Source organism: Heterodontus francisci, chromosome 11, assembly GCF_036365525.1.
Source record: "Heterodontus francisci isolate sHetFra1 chromosome 11, sHetFra1.hap1, whole genome shotgun sequence".
Classification (NCBI taxonomy): domain Eukaryota; kingdom Metazoa; phylum Chordata; class Chondrichthyes; order Heterodontiformes; family Heterodontidae; genus Heterodontus; species Heterodontus francisci.
Genome location: NC_090381.1, coordinates 74,954,106 through 74,980,441, shown reverse-complemented (window position 1 = coordinate 74,980,441; position 26,336 = coordinate 74,954,106). Strand labels below are relative to the sequence as shown.

Here is a 26,336-nt window from a genome sequence, read left to right as displayed (position 1 = left end):
CTTCGGGCGGCACGCGGAGAACGATCAAACATGGGAGCGAGTGGCTGAGAGGAGGGAAGCAGCATGGCCTGGAGCGAGCAGCTGGAGGGGGAGGGGGTGGGGAGCGACCCGAGAGCGGGGTGGCGCGAAAGGGGAACAATTGGCTGGGGCGGGTGGGGGGGCGGGCTTTGGGGGAGCAGCGAGGTCTGGAACGAGCGGCTGAAGAGGGGGAAGCGGCCGGAAGGGAGGAGGGAGAGAAAGCGAGTTGTCGAGGGGGGAGAGCGGCCAGTGGGGCAGGAGCGAGTAGCTGCATTCAGGTGAAATCAGTCCTGGTCAGTCATATAAACGAATCACAATAACGAATTGTCAGTACATTTTATACTCTGCCCGATTTTCAATCGGGGTGCCAATTCACTATCTTCCAATGGAAATTCAATCATAAAATATTTATATATTTTATATTTATTATGATTACTGGAATATTAAATGAATCTGAGGATTACAGTTAGTATCCTATAACTACATACTAGTATATTACTGGGCTTCCATCCAACTTAACGTAAAGTTCATTTGCTGGAACGAATTAGCCATAAGCATTTCCTGTGATAAATTGAGCAGTGCCATCTTTAATCCTGGCAGCTGCCTGAACTTCGCAGACACTGACGTTCCAGTTGAAGAGCCTGCAATTGTGCATGTGCAAGTACTGCGCTACCTAGTGATTGCATTGTCAGCAAACACAGGCATGCAAAAACATGATTCTTGGGCCTGGAAAAATGAGGTCATCTTATACACTGGGTCGACTTACACGCCGTGATATATGGTACTTATTTTATGTTTAATTGTTAAAGGTTTGCTTGCTTGAAGTAGTAATCAAAATATATTTAAAACTAATTTTAATCAATGGTATAACAAATGGTGCAACATTAACTTAACAATTTTAACTTTGAGCTAAGTGTCCTGATAAAAAAAACTGTAGGTTACCTAATTCAAAAGGTCCATTTTATCACAAATGTAGCATGTTACATACATGACAATTTTTTGTTTATTCATTCATGGGATGTGGATTTCGCTGGCTAGGCCAGCATTACTGCCCCTCCCTAATTGTCCTCGAGAAGGTGGTGGTGAACTGCCTTCTTGAACTGCTGCAGTCTGTGTGGGGTAGGTACATCCACAGTGCTGTGAGGAAGAGTGTTCCAGGATTTTGACCCAGCGACAGTGAAGGAATAGCGATATAGTTTGAAGTCAGGATGGTGTGTGATTTGGAGGGGAACCTGCAGGTGGTGGTGTTTCCATACAGCTGCTGCCCTTGTCCTTCTAGGTGGTAAGGTTGTGGGTTTGAAAAGTGCTGTCTAAGGAGCCTTGGTGTGTTGCTGCAGTGCATCTTGTAGATGGTACACACTGCTGTCACTGTGCGTCGGTGGTGGAGCGGGCTGCTTTGTCCTGGATGGTATCGAGCTTCTTGAATGTTGTTGGAGCTGCACCCATCCAGGCAAATGGAGAGTATTCCATCACATTCCTGACTTGTGCCTTGTAGATGGTGGACAGGCTTTGGGGAGTTAGCAGGTGAGTTACTCGCCGTAGGATTCCTAACCTCTGACCTGCTCTTGTAGCCACGGCATTTACATGGCTACTCCAGTTCAGTTTCTGGTCAATGGTAACCCCCAGGGTGTGAGAGTGGGGGATTCAGTGATGGTAATGCCATTGAATGTCAAGGGGAGATGGTTAGATTCTCTCTTGTTGGAGATGGTCATTGCCTGGCACGTTTGTGGTGCGAATGCTACTTGCCACTCATCAGCCCAAGCCTGGATAGTGTCCAGGTCTTGCTGCATTTCTACACAGACTGCTTCAGTATCTGAGGAGTCGTGAATGGTGCTGAATATTGTGTAATCAGCGAACATCCCCACTTCTGACCTTATGATTAAAGGAAGGTCATTGATGAAGCAGCTGAAGATAGTTGGGCCTAGGACAGTACTCTGAGGAACTCCTGCAGTGATGTCCTGGAGCTCAGATGATTGACCTCCAACAACCACAACCATCTTCCTTTGTGCTAGGTACGACTCCAACCAGCGGAGAGTTTTCCCCCGACTCCCATTGACTCCAGTTTTGCTGGGGCTCCTTGATGCCATACTTGGTCAAATGCTGCCTTGTTGTCAAGGGCAGTCACTCTCACCTCATCTCGAGTTCAGCTCTTTTGTCCATGTTTGAACCAAGGCTGTAATGAGGTCAGGAGCTGAGTGACCCTGGCGGAACCCAAACTGAGCATCACTGAGCAGGTTATTGCTAAGCAAGTGCTGCTGGACAGCACTGCCAACGACACTGTCTATCACTTCACTGATGATCAAGAGTAGACTGATGGGGCGGTAATTGGCCGAGTTGGATTTGTCCTGCTTTTTGTGTATAGGACATACCTGGGCAATTTTTCACTTTGCCAGGTAGATGCCAGCGTTGTAGCTGTACTGGAACAGCTTGGTTAGGGGTGCAGCGAGTTCTGGAGCACAGGTCTTCAGTACTATTGCCGAAATGTTGTCAGGCCCCATAGCCTTTGCAGTATCCAGTGCCTTCAGTCGTTTCTTGATATCACGCAGAGTAAATCGAATTGGCTCAAGGCTGGCACCTGTAATGCTGGGGACTTCAGGAGGAGGCCGAGATGGATCATCCACTCGGCACTTTTGGCTGAAGATTGTTGCAAATGCCTCAGCCTTATATTTTGCACTGATATGTTGGGGTCCCCCATCATTGAGGATGGGGATATTTGTGGAGCCACCTCCTCCAGTTAGTTGTTTAATTGTCTATCACCATTCATGACTGGAAGTGGCAGGACTGCAAAGCTTAGATCTGATCCGTTGGTTGTGGGATCGCTTGGCTCTGTTTATAGAGTGCTGCATATGCTGTATGGCACGCAAGTAATTCTGGGTTGTAGCTTTAGCAGGTTGCCATCTCATTTGAGGTACGCCTGGTGCTGCTCCTGGCATGCCCTCCTGCACTCCTCATTGAACCAGGGATCATCGCCCGGTTTGATAGTAATGGTAGAGTGGGGGATATGCTGGGCCATGTGGTTACAGATTATGGCCGAATACAGTTCTGCTGCTGCTGGTAGCACACAGCGCCTCATGGATGTCCAGTTTTGCATTGCTAGATCTGTTCGAAATCTATCCCACGGTGGCAATGCCACAAAGCACCATGGAGGGTATCCTCAATATGAAGATGGGACTTTGTCTCTGTGCGTTGGTCAATCCTACCAATATTGTCATAGACAGATGCATCGGCAGCAGGCAGATTGGTGCGGACGAGAATGTTTTTCCCTCTTTTTGGTTCCCTGACCACCTGCCACAGACCCAGTCCAGCAGCTATGTTCTTTTGGACTCAGCTAGCTCAGTCAGTAGTGGTGCTACTGAAGTCCCCACCCAGAGTACGTTCTGCTCCCTTGTCACCCTCAGTGCTTCCTCCAATTGGTGTTCAACATGGAGGAGTACTGAATCATCAGATGAAGGGGTGTGGTAGGTGGTAATCAGCAGGAAGTTTCCTTGCCCATGTTTGACCTGATGCCATGAGACTTCATGGGGTCTGGAGTCGATTTTGAGGACTCCCACGGCAACTCCCTCCCAACTGTATACCACTGAGCCGCGCCGCCACCTCTGCTGGGTCTGCTTTGCCAGTGGGACAGAACATACCTGGGGATGGAGATGGCAGTGTCTGGGACATTGTCTGTAAGGTATGATTCCGTGAGTATGACTATGTCACGCTGTTGCATGACTAGTCTGTGAGACAGCTCTCCCAACTTTGGAACAAGCCCCCAGATGTTAGTAAGGAGGACTGTGCAAGGGACTTTATTCCTCCATGTTGAACACCACTTGGAGGAAGCACTGAGGGTGGCAAGGGCGCAGAATGTACTCTAGGTGGGGGACATCAATAGCAATAACCAAGAGTGGCTCAGTAGCACCACTACTGACTGAGCTGGCTGAGTCCAAAAGGACACAGCTGCTAGACTGAGTCGGAGGCAGGTGGTGAGGGAACCAACAAGGAGGAAAAACATACTTGACCTCGTCCTCACCAATTTGCATGCTGCAGATGCATCTGTCCATGACAGTATTTGTAGGAGTGACCACCGCACAGTCCTTGTGGAGACAAAGTCCCATCTTCACACTGAGGATACCCTTCACCATGTGTGGCGCAAGCACCATGCTAAAATGGGACAGAATTTGAACAGATCTAGCAATGCAAAACTGGGCATCCATGAGGCACTGTGGGCCATCAGCAGCAGCAGAATTGTACTCAACCACAATCTGTAACCTCATCGCCCAGCACATCCCCCACTCGACAGGGCTGGATTTGCTGTTGTCGTTTCCGGTGCCAAGGTCGATGCCGGGTGGTCCATCTGGTTTCATTCCTTATTGACTTCGTAGCAATTAGATACAACTGAGTGGCTTGCTAGGCCATTTTAGAGGGCATTTAAGAGTCAACCACATTGCTGTGGGTCTGCAGTCACATGTAGGCTAGATCAGGTAAGGACAGCAGATTTCCTTCCCTAAAGGACGTTAGTGAACCAGATGGGTTTTTACAACGATCGACAATGGTTTCATGGCCTACATTAGAATAGCTTTTTGGCTTTTTAATTCCAGATTAATTTGAACTGAATTAAATTGCAGCGGATGGCAAGACTGGAATCTCCGCACATGAATGTGAAGATTGTCCTACCCTTGCTGAGAGCCAGCCCTACACCCAGTACTAGGGCCACCCGATCCTCTCACCCAGTAGCATGGCCACCAGAGATCAAGCCCACTCGTGCAGAGTGCACAGCACTTAAGGCCAACAACAGCCTCTGCTCCCCCCACTTCCCCTATCCACTGCTCCTCATGGCTGCCTCAGTGCCGCTACTTTTTGAAAGCTGGGGATCCAAAGGAATGCGAGGCCTGCCCACCATTCATTTAACTCCAAACCCTCCATGGAATCATGATCAATTGCATGCTAATATATCAAAATGACCTGTTCAACAATTTAAATCGCAGTCTGTCACATTGGGGAAGCAACGCTGCCTTGGAGCTTTCCCGCTGCTGATTAAATCCGGAACAGACGTTACGATGTCGGATTTCTGGGCGGGTGCATCCGTCGCCATTCTCCGGCCCCCTCCAACGGCTGCACTCCTGCTCCTGCTGGCCTCACAAAATTTCGTCCCTCGTGTGCGCTGGTGGGGTATACTAAATGCAAGGGCTCACAGCCAATTCCACTCCTGCCAATATTCAATATCTAGAAGAGATTGCTAGATAGTGATCAGGAATGGAAGCACTAATCAATTTCCCCTTACCTGATTTGAACTCTGTAGCCAATTGTAGCACCAAAACCGATACCTGGGCTGGGATTAGGTAGCATTGGACAGATCAGAACCAAATATTCAACCATTTTGGTTTGGGTGACTCAGCTATGTTAACTAGCTGAGCCCATCTCATTAGGGAACTATATATACCCAATTTAAGTATTTATTTTCTTTAAAAAATATAATGCCTCTCTTCTTTGCACCAGCATCCCGCCCAGCACTAAAACACACATGTAAAAAAGTATGTCACTCCAATTTAAAATTTACTGTGTACTAAAAACTGGAAGTACTTCAACTCAAATGCTTGCTATAATTCTTGAAAAAGTCTACATTGCAAATAATCTTAGCTTCTATGTTGAGACCTTGTGGCAATTGTTTCAGAGCTCTGACCAATGTTTCCACTAAATTGTGGAAGTCAGTGGCCACGCAGCAGCCTAGAAAGTACAGTGCAGGACATATTCGGTGATAAGTAACATGAGGCCATGCAAAAATATTTAAAGGCACTGTGCAATGAAAAAACTGGTTGAGCACAACAACAAAATTTTAAGGGAATGTTGGTTCTGACATCAAAGACAACAGTCTGCTTAGACTTAGTACATGGCATAGTACTATAAATTAACAAATACCGAGGAGTACATACCTTTTTTTTTTAAGTGGCCCACCAATGGTTCAAATCAAGGCTCTACAATCAGCTTGAGAATTAGAATAATTTACAAAAATGGAAAAGCAATTGCTACTTATCCAAGGTTCAGTACTCACACTTTCTAATGCTTACACTCATATTGTATAGCTTTCCCTTAACAAGTTTTATCTACTCACTTTGACAGGTGCACGAGTCATCATTTCACCAGATCCTCGAGGAAATATTCTAGCTTGGGCAATCATTTCCAGAACACTGGTCTTCCCAGCACTTTGATCTCCAACTACAACTACCTAGAAGAAAATAACTTGCACTAATTAAAAGTAAAACAGTGGAAACAGATATGAAAGGGTCACTAAATTGGTCCCTGGGATGAAGGAGTTGACCTATGATCAGAGGCTGAGTAAATTGGGCCATATTCTCTGGAGTTTAGAAGAAGAGGTGATCTCATTGAAACATACAAGATTCTGAAGGGAACAAAAAGAAGAAATGCTGGAATCACTCAGCAGGTCTGGCAGCATCTGTGGAAAGAGAAGCAGAGTTAACGTTTCGGGTCAGTGACCCTTCTTCAGTTCCGAAGAAGGGTCACTGACCCGAAACGTTAACTCTGCTTCTCTTTCCACAGATGCTGCCAGACCTGCTGAGTGATTCCAGCATTTCTTGTTTTTGTTTCAGATTTCCAGCATCCGCAGTATTTTGCTTTTATATTAAGATTCTGAAGGGGCTCGATAGTGTAGACACAGAGATTGTTTCCACTGGTTGGGGAATCTAAAACATAGGGGCAGTGTCTCAGGATAAGAGGTTGATCATTTATGACTGAGATGAGGAGAAATTACTTCATTCAAAGGGTTGCGAATCTTTGGAATTCACTACCCCAGAGGCTTGTGGATGCTCCATCGTTGAATACATTTAAGGCTGGGATAGACAGATTTTTGGTATCTCAGGGATTCAAGGGATATGGAGAGCAGGTGAGAAAGTGGAATTGAAGCCCAAGATCAGCCATGTTTGTGCTGAGCAGAGCAGACTTGATGAGCCATATGGTCTACTCCTGCTCCTATTTCTTGTGTATGAAAATCATTTTTAAAAACAGTTACATTTCTTAGTATCTGACATGCTGTGCTACCAACTCTCATTTGTTTGATCATATCCTAGGATATTCCTTAGGCAATTAGAAACAATTACAATTTTCTGCTCACCCTTGGGAGATGGTCCTGGGTATTGTAGTTGGAATCATAGTCTGATAGAATGTCCAATACTTCAGAATACAAGTCAATCAAAGACTTCTAGAAAAGAAAGAGTTCTTTTGTTTAAGATGCATAATAATCTAATACAGCACAAAACATAATAGAACTTTAAGTGAGGGCGTCAGTTGAATAACTTTTCAACTCAATACTTCCAAAAACATATCATTTAACCCTTTAACAATAAGTTCACAAATTGAGGCTTTCCTCTGAATTCAGCTAAATTGGACACATGGACAAGGGTGGATTAAATAAGTCATGTGGACGAGGATGGATTAATTAAGGAAAGCCAGCACATTTTGTTAAAGGCAAATCATGTTTAACTAACTTCATTGAGTTTTTGGTGAGGTAATGTGGGTGCTGTGGTATATAGCCATTAAAGTGACATGGCTGCAGGATGGCATGGATTGGGACCTGAATGTTGAAGGGTACATGGCATTTAGGAAGGACAAGAAGCCAGGAAAAGGTGGAAGGGTCGCTCTGTTAATTAATGATGGTATCAGCGCAATAGAGAGGGATGACCTAAGTTCAGGAGACCAGGATGTAGAAGTAGTTTGGGTAGAGATGAGAAATCATAAAGGCAAGAAGTTACTTGTGGGAGTGGTGTACAGGCCACCTAATGTTAACCACACTGTAGGATGGGGTATAAAAGAAGAAATAATGGCAGCCTGTCAGAAAGGTACGGAGATAATCATGGGGGATTTTAACTTACATATAGACTGGAAAAATCAGATGGGCAGAGGTAGCCCAGATAAGGAGTACATAGAATGTTTTCAGGATAATTTCTTGGAACCGTACGTTCCGGAGTCAACCAGACAGCAGGCTATACTAGATCTAGTATTGTGTAACGAGATAAGATTAATTAATGACCTCATAGTTAAGACACCCCTTGGTGGCAGCGATCAGAATATGACTGAATTTTACATTCAGTTTGAGGGAGAGAAGAATGGGTCCAAGGCCAGTATTTTAAACTTAAATTACGAGGGCAAGAAAGCAGAGCTAGCTAAAGTAAACTGGCAAATTAGGTTAAGGGATAGGTCAATAGAGATGCAGTGGCAGACATTTAAGGGGATATTTCAGAACACACAAAATAGATACATTCCAATGAGAAAGAAAAATTCCAAAGGGGGGAGGGCCGCCATCCCTAGTTAAAGATAGTATCAAACTTAAAGTAAAAGCATATAATTGCACAAAGATGGGTGGCAGGCCAGAAGATTGGACGGCATATAGAAAACAGCAAAGATGGACTAAAAGATTGATAAGGAAGGTCAAATTAGAGTACAAGAGAAAGCTAGCTAGAAATATAAAAACAAATAGTAAGAGTTTCTATAGATATTTTTTTTTTAAAGAGTCAACAAAGTGAACGTTGGACCTATAGAAACTGAGTCTGGGGAATTAATAATGGATAATAAGGAGATGGCAGATGAATTGAACAGGTATTTTGCATCGGTCTTCACTATAGAGGATACAAGTAACATCCCAGAATTAGCTTTAAGTCAGGAAATGGAAGGGAGGGAGGAACTCAAGAATTCCAACCAGGGAAGCGGTACTGAACAAATTGGTGAAACTGCAGGTTGTCAAGTCCCTGGGTCCTGATAGACTTCATCCTAGGGTCTTAAAAGGAGAGAGATAGTTGATACATTAGTTTTAAATTCCCAAGATTCAGGGAAGGTTCCGCTAGACTGGAAAATGGTGAATCCAACTTCTTTATTCAAAAAGGGAGGGAGACAGAAAGCAGAGACAGGCTTGTTAGCTTAACATCTGTCTTAGGGAAAATGTTAGAAGCTATTATTAAAGACATTATAGCAGGGCACTCAGAAAAATTGAAAGTTATCAGGCAGAGTCAACATGGTTTTGTTAAAGTGAAATCATGTTTACCAATTTATTGGAGTTCTTTGAGGGAGTTACATGTGCTGTGGATGAAGGGGAACTGGTGGATGTATTGTACTTAGATTTCCAGAAGGCATTTGATAAGGTGCCAAATTAAAGGTTATTGCAAAAAATAAAAGCTCATGGTGTGGGGGATAACATATTGGCATGGATAAAAGATTGGTTAGCTAACAGGGAGTAGACATAAATGGGTAATTTTCTGGTTGGCAAGATGTAAAGAGTGGTGTGCCACAGGGATCAGTGCTGGGACCTCTACTTTTTACAAATTATATAAATGACTTCGATGAAGGGGTTGAAGGTATGGTTGCTAAATTTGCTGATGACACAAAGGTGGGTAGGAAAGTAGGTTGTGAAGAGGACATAAAGAGGCTACAAAGGGATATAGACAGGTTAAGTGAGTGGGCAAAAATCTGGTAGATGGAGTATAATGTGGGAAAATGCGAAGTTGTCCATTTTGGCAGGAATAACAACAAAGGAGCATATTATCTAAATGGCAAGAGACTGTGGAGGTCTGCGATGTAGAGGGATCAGGGTGTCCTTGTGCATGAATCGCAGGTACAGCACGTAATTAGGAAAGCTAATAGAATGTTATCGTTTATCGTGAGGGGAATTGAATACAAAAGTAGGGAGGTTATGCTTCAGCTATACAGGGCACTGGTGAGACCACATCTGGAGTGCTATGTACAGTTTTGGTCTCCTTATTTAAGGAAGGATGTAAATGCATTGGAAGCGGTTCAAAGAAGGTTTACTAGATTAATACCTGGAATGGGCGGGCTATCTTATGAGGAAAGATTGAACAGGCTAGGCTTGTATCCACTGGAATTTAGAAGAGTAAGAGGCAACTTGATTGAAACATACTAGATCCTGAGGGGATTCCGAAGAAGGGTCACTGACCCGAAACGTTAACTCTGCTTCTCTTTCCACAGATGCTGCCAGACCTGCTGAGTGAATCCAGCATTTCTTGTTTTTGTTTTAGATCCTGAGGGGTCTTGACAGGGTGGATGTGGAAAGGATGTTTCCCCTTGTGGGAGAATCTAGAACCATGGGTCAATGTTTAAAAATAAGGGGTCGCCCATTTAAGACAGAGACGTGGAGAAATTTTATCTCACAGAGATTCCTGAGTCTTTGGAACTGTCTTCCTTAAAAGGCAGTGGAAGCAGAGTCTCTGAATATGCTTAAGGCAGAGGTAGATAGATTTTTGATAAGGGGGTGAAAGGTTACCAGGGGTAGATGGCGATGTGGAAAAATCAATTCAGCCATGACCTTACTGAATGGCGGAGCAGGCTCGAGGGGCCGAGTGGCCTCCTCCTGCTCCTAATTCGTATGTTCGTATATATGGACTTCCAAAAGACATTTGATAAAGTACCACATAATAGGTTGTCAGCAAAGCTGAGGTCCATGGAATAAAAAAGGGACAGAGGAACAGTAGTAGCAGGGATACAAATCTGGCTGAGTGACAGGAAACAGAGTAACAGTAAACAGTAGCTTTTTTGGACTTGAGGAAGGCATACAGCGGTGTTCACCAAAGGTCAGCACTAGGACCAGTGTTTTTCTTGATACATATTAAATCACTCAGAGTTGGGTATACAGGGCACAATTTCAAAACTTGCAGAAGACACAAAACTTGGAAGATTGTGAACTATGAGGAGGACAGTGATAGACTTCAAGAGAACACAGACAGGCTGGAATAGGCAGACATGTGGCAGATGAAATGTAATGCATAAAAATGTGAAGTGATATATTTTGGTAAGAAGAACAAGGAGAGGCCATAAAACCTAAAGTGTACAATTCTAAAGTGGGTGCAGGAACATAAATCACTGAAGATAGCAAGGCAGGTTGAGAAAGTAGTTAAAAAGGCATACGGGATCCTGGGCTTTTTAAATTGAGGCGTAGAGTACAAAAGTAAGTTATGATGTATCTTTATAAAACCGTGGCTCAGCACACATTCTGGGTACCACACATTAGGAAGGATGTGAAGGCTTTAGAAATACAGAAAAGATTTACAATGATGATTTCAGGGATGAGAGACTTCAGTTACGTGGATGGATTGGAGAAACTGGGATTGTTTTATTTAGAGAAGGTTGAGAGAAGATTTGAGAGAGGCATTCAAAATCATAAGGGGTCTAGACAGAGTAGGTAGAGAGAAACTTCCCCTTGTCGGAGGGGTCGAGAACCAGAGAACAACAATTTAAGGGGAATGGCAAAAGAACCAAAAGGTGACATGAAAACACATTTTTTTTTTTTTACACAGTAAGTGGTTAGAATCTGGAACAGTTCTGATGGAAGGTCATCGACCTGAAACGTTAATTCTGTTTATCTCTCCACAGATACTGACAGACAGCCAAGTATTTCCAGCATTATAAGAAAAGCAAAATACTGCATTACCTGTTTAATACAAAATATTATAGTCGTAGAGTTATACAGCACAGAAACAGGCCCTTCGGCCTATTGTGTCTGTGCCGGCCATCGAGCACATATCCAGTTCCGAAGAAGGGTCACTGACCTGAAACGTTAACTCTGCTTCTCTTTCCACAGATGCTACCAGACCTGCTGAGTGGTTCCAGCATTTCTTGTTTTTATTAAAGCACATATCTATTCTAATCCCATTTTCCAGCACTTGGCCCGCAGACTTGTATGCTATGGCGTTTCAAGTGCTCATCTAAATACTTCTTAAATGTTGTGAGGGTTCCTGCCTCTACCACCCCTTCAGGTAGTGTTCCAGATTCCAACCACCCTCTGGGTGAAAATTTTTTTCCTCAAATCCCCTCTAAACCTCCTGGCCCTTATCTTAAATCTATGCCCCCTGGTTACTGATCCCTCCGCTAAGGGAAAAAGTTTCTTCCTATCTAACCTATCAATGTCCCTCATAATTTTGTACACCTCAATCAGGTCCCCCTTCAGCCTTCTCTGTTCTAAGGAAAACAATCCTAGCCTATCCAGTCTCTCTTCATAGCTGAATTGCTCCAGCCCAGGCAACATCCTGGTGAATCGCCTCTGCACCCTCTCCAGTGCAATCACATCCTTCCTATAGTGTGGTGACCAGAACTGTACACAGTACTCTAGCTGTGGCCTAACTAGCGTTTTATACAGCTCCATCATAACCTCTCTCCTCTTCTATTCTATGCCTCGGCTAATAAAGGCAAGTATTCCATATGCCTTCCTAACCACTTTATCTACCTGTGCTGCTGCCTTCAGTGATCATTGGACAAGTACACCAAGGTCTCTCTGACCCTCTGTACTTCCTAGGGTCCTACCATCCATTGTATATTCCCTTTGCTCATTAGTCCTCCCAAAATGTATCACCTCACACTTCACAGGATTAATTTCCATTTGCCACTGCTCCGCCCATCTTACCAGCCCATATAGATCATCCTGTAATCTAAGGATTTCCTCACTATTTACAACACCACCAATTTTCATATCATCTGCGAACTTACTGATCATACCTCCTATATTCACATCTAAATCATTAATATACACTACAAACAGCAAGGGTCACAGCACCGATCCCTGCGGTACATCACTGGTCACAGGCTTCCACTCGCAAAAACAACCCTCGACCATACCCTCTGCCTCCTGCCACTAAGCCAATTTTGGATCCAATTTGCCAAATTGTCCTGGATCCCATGGGCTCTTAACCAATCTCCCATGCAGGACCTTATCAAAAGTCTTACTGAAGTCCATGCAGACTACATCAATTGCTTTACCCTCATCTACACATCTAGTCACCTCCTCAAAAAATTCAATCAAGTTTGTGAGACATGATCTCCTCCTGACAAAGCTATGCTGACTATCCCTGATTAATCCCTGCTTCTTCAAGTGGAGATTAATCCAGTCCCTCAGAATTTTTTCCAATAGTTTCCCTGCCACTGATGTTAGACACTCTGGCCTGTAATTACCTGGTTTATCCCCGCTACCCTTCTTGAATAATGGTACCACATTCGCTGTCCTCCAGTCCTCTGGTACTTCTCTTGTGGCCAGAGAGGGGTTGAAAATTTGTGTCAGTGCCCCTGCTATCTCCTCCCTTGCCTCACATAACAGCCTGGGATACATCTCATCTGGGCCTGGGGATTTATCCACTTTTAAGCCAGCTAAAACAGCTAATACCTCCTCCCTTTCAATGCTAATTTGTTCAAGTATATCACAAACCCCTCCCTGATCTCTACACCTGCATCGTCCTTCTCCATAGTGAACACAAATGAAAAGTAATCATTTAAAACCTCACCTATGTCCTCGGCCTCCACACACACATTGCCACTTTGGTCCCTAATGGGCCCTACTCTTTCCCTGGTTATCCTCTTGCCTTTAATATACTTATAAAACACCTTGGGATTTTTCTTTATCTTGCCCGCCAGTGTTTTTTCATGTCCCCTCTTCACTCTCCTAATTACTTTTTTAAGTACCCCCCTACAGTTTCTATACTCCTCTAGTGCCTCCGCTGTTTTCAGCACTTTGAATCTGCCATCGGCTCCTTTTTTCCCCCTTATCCAATCCTCTATATCCCTTGACATCCAAGGTTCCCTGGACATGTTGGTCCTACCCTTCACCTTTACGGAAACACGTCGGCCTGAACTCTCACTATTTCCTTTTTGAATGACTCCCACTGGACTGCTCGATCAGTGCACAGCCTCAGCAGGCGGGTACTGGTTCTTTATTTCATTGCTGTTTGTGCAAGGTTACTGTGCGTAAATTAGCTGTTACTTTTCCGACACTGAAAACACTTCAAAAGTACTTACTCGGTTGTAAAGTTTTCTAGGACATCTCAAGTTGTGAAAGGCACTATATAAATGCAAATCTGACTTTCTTTATAACTTAACAGTATTAATATTTCTACAACAGCTGATTAAAAGTGCAGACATTTCAATCATGAACAGTTGAAAAATTGAATACAAGTCAACCCAGGTTTTGGAATAGTGGTAACATTTTTATATATTTTTTTTAATACTTCTACTCTCAGAAGAGAGAACATCTTCACCTTCATTTTCCGTTGGTGAATGCCTTTGTCATCTTTCTGAAGAGCCTGTTTCCGTAGCTCTTTATTTTCTTTCTCTAGACGTTCAAGGATTCGTTGATATTTCAGCTATAGAGAGAACAAAAAGACAAAACAAAATCAATTATGTTATTCTGCATAAGTGAACCATAAATTCTGATTTCACTTTACAAGCAAAATTGACTTTTTTTGGTAATTGCGTGAAACTGAAAATTACAGTTTCTTCTTCAATTTCCCTCTTCAATTAAACCAGAGTTCTCTAATACATTAGCCACATGTATCAAAATGGGAATCCAGGTGCGGCTAGTTACATTTTTGATTAAACAAAACATGAGCATGCAATTTCAGTAATCATTCACATGGCACATGCATGTGTAATTTAGCTTTTTTGTGCATTTGCTGGTAGAACGGTAATACGACAAGCAGAGTGTTTTTTGATGGTTGGATGTAGTTTAGCACCTTGGTTGTTGCTTACTGGTTATTTGCTAAATGGTATGCAGCACAAGTGAAACCAGAAATAGAGGGGATATTGCATCATGGTCAGCTTAACCAATCAGAAAAACTACTCCAGCCCAGCAGATTAAAACATATCTAACCAATAACGAGCAGCTCCAACAAGGCACGTCATGGCAAAGGGTAAGCGGCATTCAACCACATCCTGAATGGAGAGCAGCGACATGGCAGGTACATCTCATGTTGCGAGTCAACATTCTCAGCAATTACTCTGATGAGGTCAAAGTTCTGGTCTCAACTGTTGGATAAAAACCTAGAAGCTGCACTAAGGTATGCTGTCTCAGATGAATTCACGCCAGAATTCCAAACTTTGGTGAAAGAGAAAGACTGCAAAGTTTCGCACTGAACAGTGATAGATGTTTGTTAAGTAAATACATAGGTAAAGTACATTTTGCTTAAGGGGTTTCCTACTAAAATTAGTGCATGTGGCTAAAATGATATAAATATAAGAATGCCTATGGCTAGTTCGCGATTTCTACTAGACATCATTGCTATAAGTGGTTCAGAGGCTACCTATGAATTTATCCTCAATCTGATAATGATGCCTACAATGTATGTTTCATACACATGGCAGTGCACTGGTTAATATCCAAATATAAACTATGCATTTGCAGCAACAGAAATCAGCAGAGGACACAAAGAATGTTATTGTTAATGTCATTGTTAACAATAAGATGATTCTAGCAATCAGCAAATCTTAAAGAGGACGGGTACCTTTTTTGAGGATAATTTAGGTGCAACTTCTTTAGATTTGAGGTGATAGCCACAAGAATTCATTTTACTCTATTTACCTCCACCTTTTAAGTAGGTTGAGTCAGTTTTCTAACACAGAGCTTTTACATTTAGCACTGTGAAAATGACAGCCATCAATCCCAAGCTCAGACTCAGAAATTTTATGAGATGACTGGATACCTTTTAATTTTACCTCTCCCAGGCACCATCTAGAATCTGACTCAAAGATAATTGCCCAGAAATTTCTGAACAAAATAATGGCAAATTCATGGTGCCCACCATTGGCAGAGCTTAAAGAAAACCAGCAATTTGTCACCGTGAACCTCCCGATTGTATGCCATGAAACTGCTGTTATTACAAATTAATCTCGCCACAGCCACTTCGGGCTGGTAATTCGCATGGAAAGGACATTATAAAATGACATGAAATATGGTTCTGACATGTCATTCAACCTTGGAGGCCAGAAAGTGAACAATGCAATTGTGGAGTTCCTAGAGGATTTTTTTCTAAATTTATCTAAATTTTTACTTTTTTCCTTCCTTTGCCTCTTTTTTCCTCTTACATCCTATTTCTCTTTCTGTATTTAATTTGACTCTAATTCACTCTATTTCCTTTCCTGCTGTTCACACTGTTTCTTTACCAATCCTTAAATTTCATTAGCTAAGGGAATAAGACCATTGGACCCAATATTCATGAGGTGCCAGATGCCCTTTCGCCTCGCTGTTACTAATTTGCATTTTCATCAATTTGCAGCACAAAAATCTGACCTGAAGGAGAAAGTAAAAAATCCAATTCAAAGCCCTTGACATGACATTTTTGTTTTATTCTTTCATGGGATGCGAGTGTCGCTGACAAGGCCAGCATTTGTTTCCCATCCCCAATTTCCTTGAGAAGGTAATGGTGAGATGTCTTCTTGAACTGCTGCAGTCCATCTGGTGTACGTACACCCATAGTGTCGTTAGGAAGGGTGTTCCAGATTTTTGACCCAGTAAACTCAGAGATGCACCGCTCCTACAATTTCTGGCCAAGTAAATGTCTTGAGGATTAAACTTATAACTTTTTGAAGAAACTGGAATGACCATTTCTCAATGATAGTAAACTTTGCTCCATGTTTTCCCTTTCAGCTTCCACATCACTAGTCTGGAAGTATCGGGGCTTTGTGGCATTATTTGTGGCATCACTAGTTAAGATTAGATTAGTTTAGATTAGATTAGATTAGAGATACAGCACTGAAACAAGTCTGGAACATAATCTGATGTGTCCTCAAAAGAACAAGGCAAGGCTTACCACCACAAAAAAACTTGTAACTCTGAGGACTTAACAGCTTTAGATGGTCTTAAACTAGAAACTGCCTCCAGGATATATTTGTGTCAGTATTTCTTTATCCTTTCTCAAGCTGGTATATAATAGCTTTGAAAGTGATGCAATACTCCTGACATTTTAATTAAATACATTAATGGTGGTTTAGGTAAAACAGGGATAATGTCATCACCAGCATCACAAAAGGTTTGAAGTTGGAGTTACGTTATTTGTCAGGCAGCACATGCAAATTAGGTTTACATGTCCAAAACCCAAAAGCTCACAATACAATTGACATTCATTAAGTATTCACTTTCACTACCTGTGTGCGGAGAAGCTCTTCTTGCAGCTGTTCAGCTTTGTCCTTGTCTGATATCTGAAAATACAGCGAAGGAAATAAAATAGCCAAACAAATGAAAACTATGTTGAAAAAAATTCTTAGGCCTGGTCATTTAAAAAAAAAATCAACTGACAAGCAATGTTTTTCTTTCACTTAATATTCCAGCAGCAGATTCAACTGCACCACATCACAAACCTACCAAAATTCCACTTGAGACCTCAAAGTTAGTCAAAGTTTATTACAACCACCACATATTTTAATCTCATTTATTTCTTTTGTAAAATATGGCACTACAATTAAATTTTATTACAAATTTGTGGATGTCAGCACAGTAACTTGGCAGGGGTTAATTTTATTAGGACCCAGGTTCCTCTCTGAACTTCAGCCAGATCCAAGGAAAAGGTCCATTATATTGAGAGTTACGTACTCTAAGTCTGCTATAAGAAGTTTCTTGCAATGGTGTATTATTTGGATATTGCAAAATTGCAATATTTCAGTTAGTAAATGATTAAATAACTTGCTATTCCTGCATAAAACTGGTATTGTGGATCAGCTGTCCGGTATAGAAACCGCCCAATTTTAATTTCAATGGTAATGAAGGTTTGACAGGAATCCAAATCACCATGCCAGCTTTACGTCCGAGCAGCAAGTTTAAAATCTACCCCATGTTTTCAGGCACAATTAAATCTTTGTTTGTATTTTGTCAGGCAGATGTCATTATAAACATTCACCCTAATTAATCCAAATTAGACACATGACTAACACATATCTGATACAACATGATGTTAGAATATGGCAACATTGGAAAACTAGTTAAACTGCAGGAGGTTGAAATTGTCAGAAGTGCAATCTTTCTCAAAAGTAATAATCAGCCAATAGATGACCTGTCAATAATAGAGTGAAAACATCTGATATGTTGCTAGAGATGCACTGATAGCAATTATCAATTGCTGTCACGACATGTGCACTTCTACATTGATGATTACTGAAGTAACAGATAGCATGGAGAAGATTAGGAATTAGTCTGTATTTTTGTACCTATAGACACTACTGCAGATCAGGTATGGTACTGAATAACAGCAATGCAACACAACTGAGGCTTCAAAAAGAAACTCACGCAGAACGAGAAATTATCTTCACCTGCCAGCAAACTAACTTCAGACTGTGTGATGTCATATAGCATTACCACAATTGAATTGACAAGTCTGCAGAACTCAAGGGTAACAAGATTTTTAATCTCCTTTTTCCACCATCCTTCATAAATATACAAAAGATTGCTCAAAACTACAGACATCATGCAAGTGGTAGAGCATACCACAGTATCTAATTTTTCATTATTCAGACCATTCTTAAATATGCAAAGATGAAGATATTGTAGAATAGGTTAGTGTCTCATGGCAAATAGAATTAGAGTCTATAGCACAAAAACAGGCCACACTGTGCAACTGGCCTGTGTGGACATTAATGCTCCACACCAGACTCCCCCCCTCAACTTTTTAGCTAACCCCGTCAAAATATCCCTTTATTCCTTCATATAGATGCAAACTAATTTGAATATTGGTCAAGTTATACACAGGGTAACAAACCATTAAATTGCAATTGTCAAAATAGTTGAACAAACCTAAACCATGCTTCTAAATAATAGATTCTTTCACATCTGTCCCAAAGGAAAGCAGTTTCTACATGAAACACTGTTGGCCATTACAGTAGCTTAACCTTCAACCATGAATTTTTGCAGTCTATGATATCATTTGCAACTTCTGGGCCATTTCAAACCTTGGCGGATGAGTTAGAACTGCATCCACAAATTCAACATATATAAATGCCAATTAAAATATGTTAGGAGTTTATGTAAAATAATGCAATTGAGTGCAGGCAATTTGTGAAAGTAGATCATAAACTTCATGCACACAATCCATGAATGACTAATTAGTAAACTGTTTGCACATATTCATAACAGCTCATTTTCACTGAATATTAAAATGTCTCACAGGTTGTTGTTCACAGATAGCCATTTCTCAATGGATTTTTAAATAGTATTTCCTTTAATATGCAATACCAATGAGCAATTCAAATATGCACAACATCCTTGAACGAAAATCAGCACCAAGCAAGCAAGCTTGGGTTATCTCAAATGATGGTTCAATCTATCACCTTTCGTTTCTGTTGAGAGGAGCCAGAGCTTAACTGTTCGGCGACCCTGCGTGCTGCTTCTTCATGCTCCTGGATTTGCTGCTGGATTAGAATGAGCTCCCCAAGCACACCCTTCAATGAGTTTTCAATGGGTAAGGGAGAGAATTAGGGAGAAAAATAAAAAAAAACACAACATAAAAGACAAATGAACACTTGGAAGGAATGGGAAAGTATGTAGCGCTTAATGAATAAAGGACTGCTGCATTTGGCACCCATTGGTAAGGGGTACATGAGTTCAGCAAATCCAGTTTATAATATACTGATACTTAGGTTCAGACAAAAAGAGCTCAAAGTTACATCATCTAAACTATGACAATACTTACATCATACATAATTTAATATCTTTACAGTTAACAACTCCAATAACCTCAGATAACAACACGACTTCTGCAGAAATAATGAATACAAAACAATTCTAACATTGAATTCTTCATGATTGAAGTCAAATAATTTTGCAGACGGTTCTAATCCAATCAGCACAAAATCTTGTCAGGTTCTTACACAATATAGCATACTTGAATATTATGAATTTCATCAGTTTTGTTTAGAGTTCAAATGACTCCACCTTTAACATAAAAATAGAAAAATATTAGTTATTTAAATTTAATTATCTTAAGTGCAATTAGGCCTTCGCTTAAAATTATCTATGCAACTAAGTCTTGTGCATCGTACACACTACACTTCAAATGTGATCACAGCACAAGAAAACATAGATGGGTTGGGGAAAAGCTGCCAGCAACCATATTGCTTCCTGACTTATCCTGGTGTATACTTCTACAAATAAACACACCCATAATTCAAGAATTCTGAAAATGAATATAACATTTCCCACTACAATTACTCATGCATTTCACCATACAGTCAAAAGCTTTTGCCTCCACAGGGCTGCCCTTCACTCTTTTCATTGTATTTTCCTCAAGTTCCTATTCTTTTCCTCATCCTTCACAACCACGCTAATTCTGTGGCTCTCAATAGTACTTTTATGATTACCCCACACAAATCATTTCCCACCCTTTACATTTGGGCCTCTCTGTCCATGTAATCTTTTTGGCATCGGTGAGCACTGTTGCTAACTCATACAGCCATTTGAGGTTACCCTACTGTTACAATTCTCCACAAGCAGCACAATGGAACATCAACTTAGATTTCTGAAATATAAAGAACGATACCCAACGTTAGCAAAGCAGGGAAAAATTACCCATTTCCTCTATCTGTCCAAATCAAAAAATTGATACATGAAACATTCATAGGAAAATGTCATATATCAGCACCTTTCAATCATTGTAATAGTGTATCACCTTCTCAGTTCGGTTTGCACTTCAATTTAATGTTTAAGTATAGCGTAAACAAATTATTTTTGAAAATATAACAGACTTAAATGTGTGAGCTGGCTATTTAGGAAGATAGATACATAGCCATAAAGTAACAAAACACAGAATACAATTTTCAGAATTCCCTTATATTGTGTGCTAACAGATGAATGAATCTGATCAATCCTGTAAAAATTCATATCTGTAAAACAGGAATGTTTCATTGATATGGATAAAACAACTCAAGTTGAAAACGTGCTCGATCACCAAACATAAGTGCTTTTCAATTCTAATATCCAATTAGACACATTTTTGCCCCAAGCTTCATGTCAACCAGTTTGCAACAATTGTCGATATTACAGTTTCTCAATTGCTCTATGTTTAAGGTAATAAAAACAAAGGCTCCCATCGTTCTATTCCGAGGCAAGTAATTTAAAGAATCAACTAGTTTATAACTAGAAACCTGCCTTTTTATACTGTTTCCCATTGTTGTCAAACCCTTGATTATCAGATGCTTTCATAGCAGTAGAATTTTCAGCAGAATCTGCAATAAACCAGATAACAATGGACCAATTTTTATTACACAATAAACCAATTAGAAAGTTCAATGCCTAAAACAATTAATTACATTTAAAGGAGGGAAAACAGCAATCAGTAAATGTGCAAACAGCAAGATGAAGCTTACTAAAAATATTGATCCAAAGTGAGATTTACCATCTAATTTTAATGGAAGAATCACAATGTCCACCGGTGTTTTGGTTGCAGTACTATGGAAAAGCAGGGGATTTTTTTTTACATGTAAGTGTGAGGGAAAAAAAAGGGGGATTCTCTCCTAGAATCAGGAACAGACCTATTGACCCTGAAATTTAAGGTAAGGGGCAACCTTTATGATGGGAAAACCAGAGGTCCTGCCAAAGGTAACAGCAAGACCTCAATTTAAATGTTTTATTCTCAGTTTCCCTCCCAACAGCCAGCAGAATACCGAACATGAGAATCAGATATAAGGGAGAGATTGTGGAGAGGTGAAAGGGAGGGGGGAGAGAAAAGAAAGCACAAGGGGTGGGAGATCGCAGTGGAGGGGTAAAGCATCAGATTGTGGGGCGAGACAGATCATGACAGGTTAGACTGAACAGCCAGGGACAAAGCACTCCTGCTCCTCCTGGCCCACAAGCAGTGCTGGAAAAGCATTTACCTGCTGCCACCAGATGTTCTTGCCTCCTTTTAGCTGTCAGGTTTCCCGAGCCTTGGGAAACACTGCTCATAGCCGTTAAATTAAAATGGCTGCTAAAACCGGAGGCTTTCGGCCTTATTAATATACTAAAATACTTACCAAAAATCATCTATATAATTAAGCATTCTATAAATGAATATATGATTATCCCAAGAACAAATTTAATAAAAAGAGCCAACATTCCAAGTCACTTTGATTGGTCCATATTAACTACGCTTTTAAAAAATTTATTCACGTGATATTGGTGTCACTGGTAACGCAGGTATTTATTGACCATTCTTAATTGCCCTGTGGTGGTGAGCAGCTTTATTGAACTGCTGCAGTCCATGTGGTGAAGGTACTCCCATGGTGGTGGGAGGGAGTGAGTTCCAAGATTTTGACCCCAGAAACGATGAAGAAACAGCGATATATTTCCAAGTTAGAACTTGGAGGGAAACTTGCAGGTGGTGGTGTTCCCATTCATCTGTTGCCCTTGTCTTTCTAAGTAGTAGAGATCACAGGTTTGGGAGAAGCTGTCGAAGATGCCTTGTCGCGTTGCTGTGGTGCATCTTGTAGAGTGTACATACTATAGCAAGATGCACCGGTGATGGAGGGAGTGAAGGTTTAAGGGATAAATGGGATGCCAATCAACTGAGCTTTTGGAATTTAGTCATGTGGTCAGCAGGGGCCATTTAAATCAGTACATTGCATTTCACAACAAACATAGAAAGTAGCACATTACATACAAAAAACTGAAAATTTGAGTAAGTTGAGATAACACCAAGCATTTAAAAATTGTAACTGAAAATGCAACTATGCTGAAATCCTGGGCCTGATGAAACTCATGGTCCTTGGACAAAGCTTGGACTCAATTTGCAGGCAAGCCCATTCAGAGATATTAGCAGCTGAGCTTAATCAATTAGATTTTTTTTTTTAAAAAGTTCTGTCTGAGCAACATCATAAGCGCTCAACCAGCATATGCAAAATAATATCAGAGCTCCCTGATACTAGAATTTACAATTGGGCATTGTGTTGTGAAATTAACTGACCATACCTACAGAATGAAAGAATTCCGTTAGCAGGCTTATTTCACAAGTAAGTTAAATATACATGATTTATTCATGCTGCAAACATTGATAAAGTAAGAATTCTTTCCCACAAATAAATTAAAGCCAAATTATACACCAGTAGTGAACAAGTACTCTATTAAACATTTCATGTTCTTAAATTTCAACCTTTAGCATATTATAGCTTAATCAGGTATCTGGATCTACTTGAATATAAAATATTAGAATATATAGAGTATTAGTTCTGAAGAAGGGTCACTGACCTGAAATGTTAACTCTGCTTCTCTCTCCACAGATGCTGCCAGACCTGCTGAGTATTTCCAGCATTTCTTGTTTTTATTTCAGATTTCCAGTATCTGCAGAGTATTTTTTATCTAGATCTATTCTACTGGTACTTTCTATTTACATTTGTCACTCAAGCGGAATGGGAAGCATGGACCATTGGGATAACATGTAATGGACAACTGATTATAATACTTTTATTTTTGAGTGTGATAACATATTGCCTTTCTTTTGTAAGCTTTTATAGGTGGCTTTAGAGGTTTTTTTTGCAGTCAGTGATTTGTGAAATGAGGAAAACTTGAAGAGAGATATTGGAGTTGAAACAATCACAACACTACAGTTTTTGTTGGCAACGTAACTCAGAATTTGTCAAGGAATGCAAGTGTTATCTTTAAATGTATGTTCAATTTTAATCGGTGACCATGGCAATAATGTTTATACATAATAAAAGCTTATAAGCTTCTATTTGGCACACAAGACTAGATTTTTTTCCTCCCCCATTACTGCTTTAAATTTGTATGTCTGGCTGAACAAAACTGAACAGAAACATTTTCTCTGTTCAGCAATCAATTAAAAAAAATGACTACTGCCAGATCTTCTAAAATAGAATATGCACCAAAAAACACATCTACAGGCAAAAAAAAAATCCTGGTATTGTTTGTCTAATTTACAGTGCCATAAATTGTTTAAAGCCATTTGCATTATTTTTGAATTATACCACTGAAATTGACGATATTTGAGATTTCTATTTTGCTAACATTGAAAAATGTTTCCCTTTAGGTAATTACAAGACACTACTCCATTCAAGGGAAAAAGGATCAATTACTTCTAACTTCTAAAATAAATTATGTATGCTATGGTTCCCCACTGCAAATGTAATACATTAATCTATTAGAAAGCTGATAATATGGAGACTTTGAGGCAAGTCTTTGAAACATAACCAAGATAAACTGAAGTACTTCCCTTACAACAGTATTACTTGGCAATACTCACCTTCACTTGGTTAAACATTCTATTGTCAATTTACATTTTGGTTTGTCTTTCTGTGACACCCCTACATGCTTGTGCTACAAGATAAGTCTGAAAATATTACTATACTGAAAAATTAGATGACATTTAGTTCATATTTGAATAAATTGCCACTTTAATTTTACATACATTTCTCACAGAATTTACTGAAGTCAAAGGAGGCAAATGAGCAGAAAATTAACTCACAGGCCTTTCAGACAGCTTGAAAATATTTTACGGGGGGGGGGGTTTACTAAGAAATACATTTATATAAAGTACATCTTTTCAGAAAATACAAAAATAATCTGTTGTTAAGTGTAAGAAAACTGAGTTAATCCTTTTTAAATAGAATTTTTCAGGTTTTTCTTTTCTCTATGACATGTACTTCTAATGATGCAGGCCAAATTCCAGCATTCAAAATGTGTAAAGCTCCAAGAGCTGAGTTTTAACTGAAAATGGTAAGTTACTTATCAAATTGTGTCTTGCAATCACCTAAAGGGAAACACTGTTCCATTAGCAAAATGGAAGTTCCAGTAATCTCAAATTCAATCAACAATTTCAGTGGTATAATGTAAGCATAAAACAAATGGCTTTAAACAATGTAGATACTGTAGATTAGACAAAATGTATCAGGCTTACTTTTTTAACTGTAAGCAGGTGGGTTAATGACAACAAAAGGGATTCACACACCTAACAACAGAAGATCAGAGACTCCTTTGACTTCATTATACAAAATTTCACCTGTGAAAAGGCAGCAAAATAACACAAATATAAATCACATCTTTAACTAGTATGCCCCAGTGCACATTTTGACTTGAGAAACACACTGAAATGTGTAGATTACTCTGTAATGATACAATTCATCACCAAAATCTTAAATGCTGCATTTTAGTCATTTTCTAGAATTGGTATGGAACAGAATTTCAGTAATCTATGGTAGAAATTAGATCAGTTCATTCTTCAGCATCGTGTACTATCATCTTAAAAGAAAAACTATTAGCATTTGCTTTTAAATAGTATTTATGATGCTAATATTTCCGATGCATTCTCATGTTTTCCAGTATCCCACATCAACAAGAATGCCCTGTCACTGCAGCACTACAAAACTGAAGTTAGAGTTTGACATCATCTACAAGATGTTAATGATGACAGCTCTATCTGAACAAACATACAATTAAAGGCAGCATTGCTTTGTGTACTTCACCATACTATCAGTCAACCCATTCTCGAAATGGTACCATTTGACCAATTACAGACCAGTGAATTTCAGCTATTTTGGGACAACCCTAGAGCTAATCAAGAAGTCAGACACATTACTACTGATAATTGTACAAGCAGTTTTCTTCTACGATGGTGATTTCAGAACACATCCAGTATAAATTGTTTGTTCATCAATTACATAGCATCTAATCCAGGTTAGAGGGTTTCTTCCCTGTTCTGAAAACGTAACCTGCAATATAGTAGCATTCAATTTTTAAAAATATCATCCTTATCCCACTTTTATCTGTGGATATTTTTACTGGGATGAAACAAAAAGGCCAGCTAGACTAAACTTGAACTCAACACTGCTACATCTGAAATCTGCTGATATACAAATTCAACTGACTCAGCAACAAATGCAACTATACAATAACAACTTGCATTTATATACCACCTTTAACCTATGCCATATCACAGAAGGTCAATCAGACAAAAATAGTTGCCAAGTAAGGAAGGAGATATTAGGAAGGGTGATCATAAGCTCAGTCAAAGAGATGGGTTTTTAAGGAGGAGTGTGTTCGGGAGGGAATTCCAGAGCATGTACCCTAGGCAGCTAAGACACAGCTTCCAATGGCAGAGAAAAGGGAGCGGGTATGCAGATGGAGGCAGATTTAGAGGAACAGTGAGTTCTGAGGGAGAGATTTATTGGACTGAAGGAAGTTACGGAGATAGGGAGGGGAAGAGCAACAAAGGGATTTAAATACTGGGATAAGAATTTTAAATTGGAGGGATTGGGGGACTGAGCAAGTGTAATGCAGGAGCAGGATTTGGTGCAGGATAGGATAACGACAGCAGAGCTTTGGATGAGTTAAAGTTTGCAGAGCATGGTGGATGGGAGGCCAGCCAGGAAAGTACTGGATTAGTCAAGTCTGGAGATGACAAAGGCACTGATGAGAGTTGCAGCAGCAGGTAAAGTGAAGCAATAGAGGAGGAGTACAATGTTAGTGAAGTGGAAGTAGTCTGTGATGGTGAGGATATGGGGTTGAAAGCTCAGCTTGGGATCAAACTGGATGCCAAAGTTGCAAACAATCTGGTTCAATCTGAGACAATGGTAGGGGGAGAGGAAATAGA

The 26,336-nt window shown here is 40.4% G+C and overlaps 1 protein-coding gene across 4 annotated transcripts in view; it reads right to left on the bottom strand.

The window, feature by feature from the left end:
- opa1 (OPA1 mitochondrial dynamin like GTPase) overlaps positions 1-26,336 on the bottom strand; it is a 149,701-nt gene that overhangs the window by 105,677 nt on the left and 17,688 nt on the right. Inside the window, exons 5-11 of one of the 4 annotated variants that reach the window (XM_068042269.1) lie at positions 24,696-24,746; positions 20,906-20,982; positions 19,090-19,200; positions 16,918-16,971; positions 14,037-14,141; positions 7,127-7,213; positions 6,110-6,223 (exon numbers count right to left, since the gene is read on the bottom strand). In XM_068042269.1, the coding sequence (XP_067898370.1) occupies positions 6,110-6,223; positions 7,127-7,213; positions 14,037-14,141; positions 16,918-16,971; positions 19,090-19,200; positions 20,906-20,982; positions 24,696-24,746 (599 nt within the window). The remainder of the gene's footprint in view (positions 1-6,109; positions 6,224-7,126; positions 7,214-14,036; positions 14,142-16,917; positions 16,972-19,089; positions 19,201-20,905; positions 20,983-24,695; positions 24,747-26,336) is intronic. The other 3 variants (XM_068042272.1, XM_068042271.1, XM_068042273.1) reach the window with 3 other exon arrangements.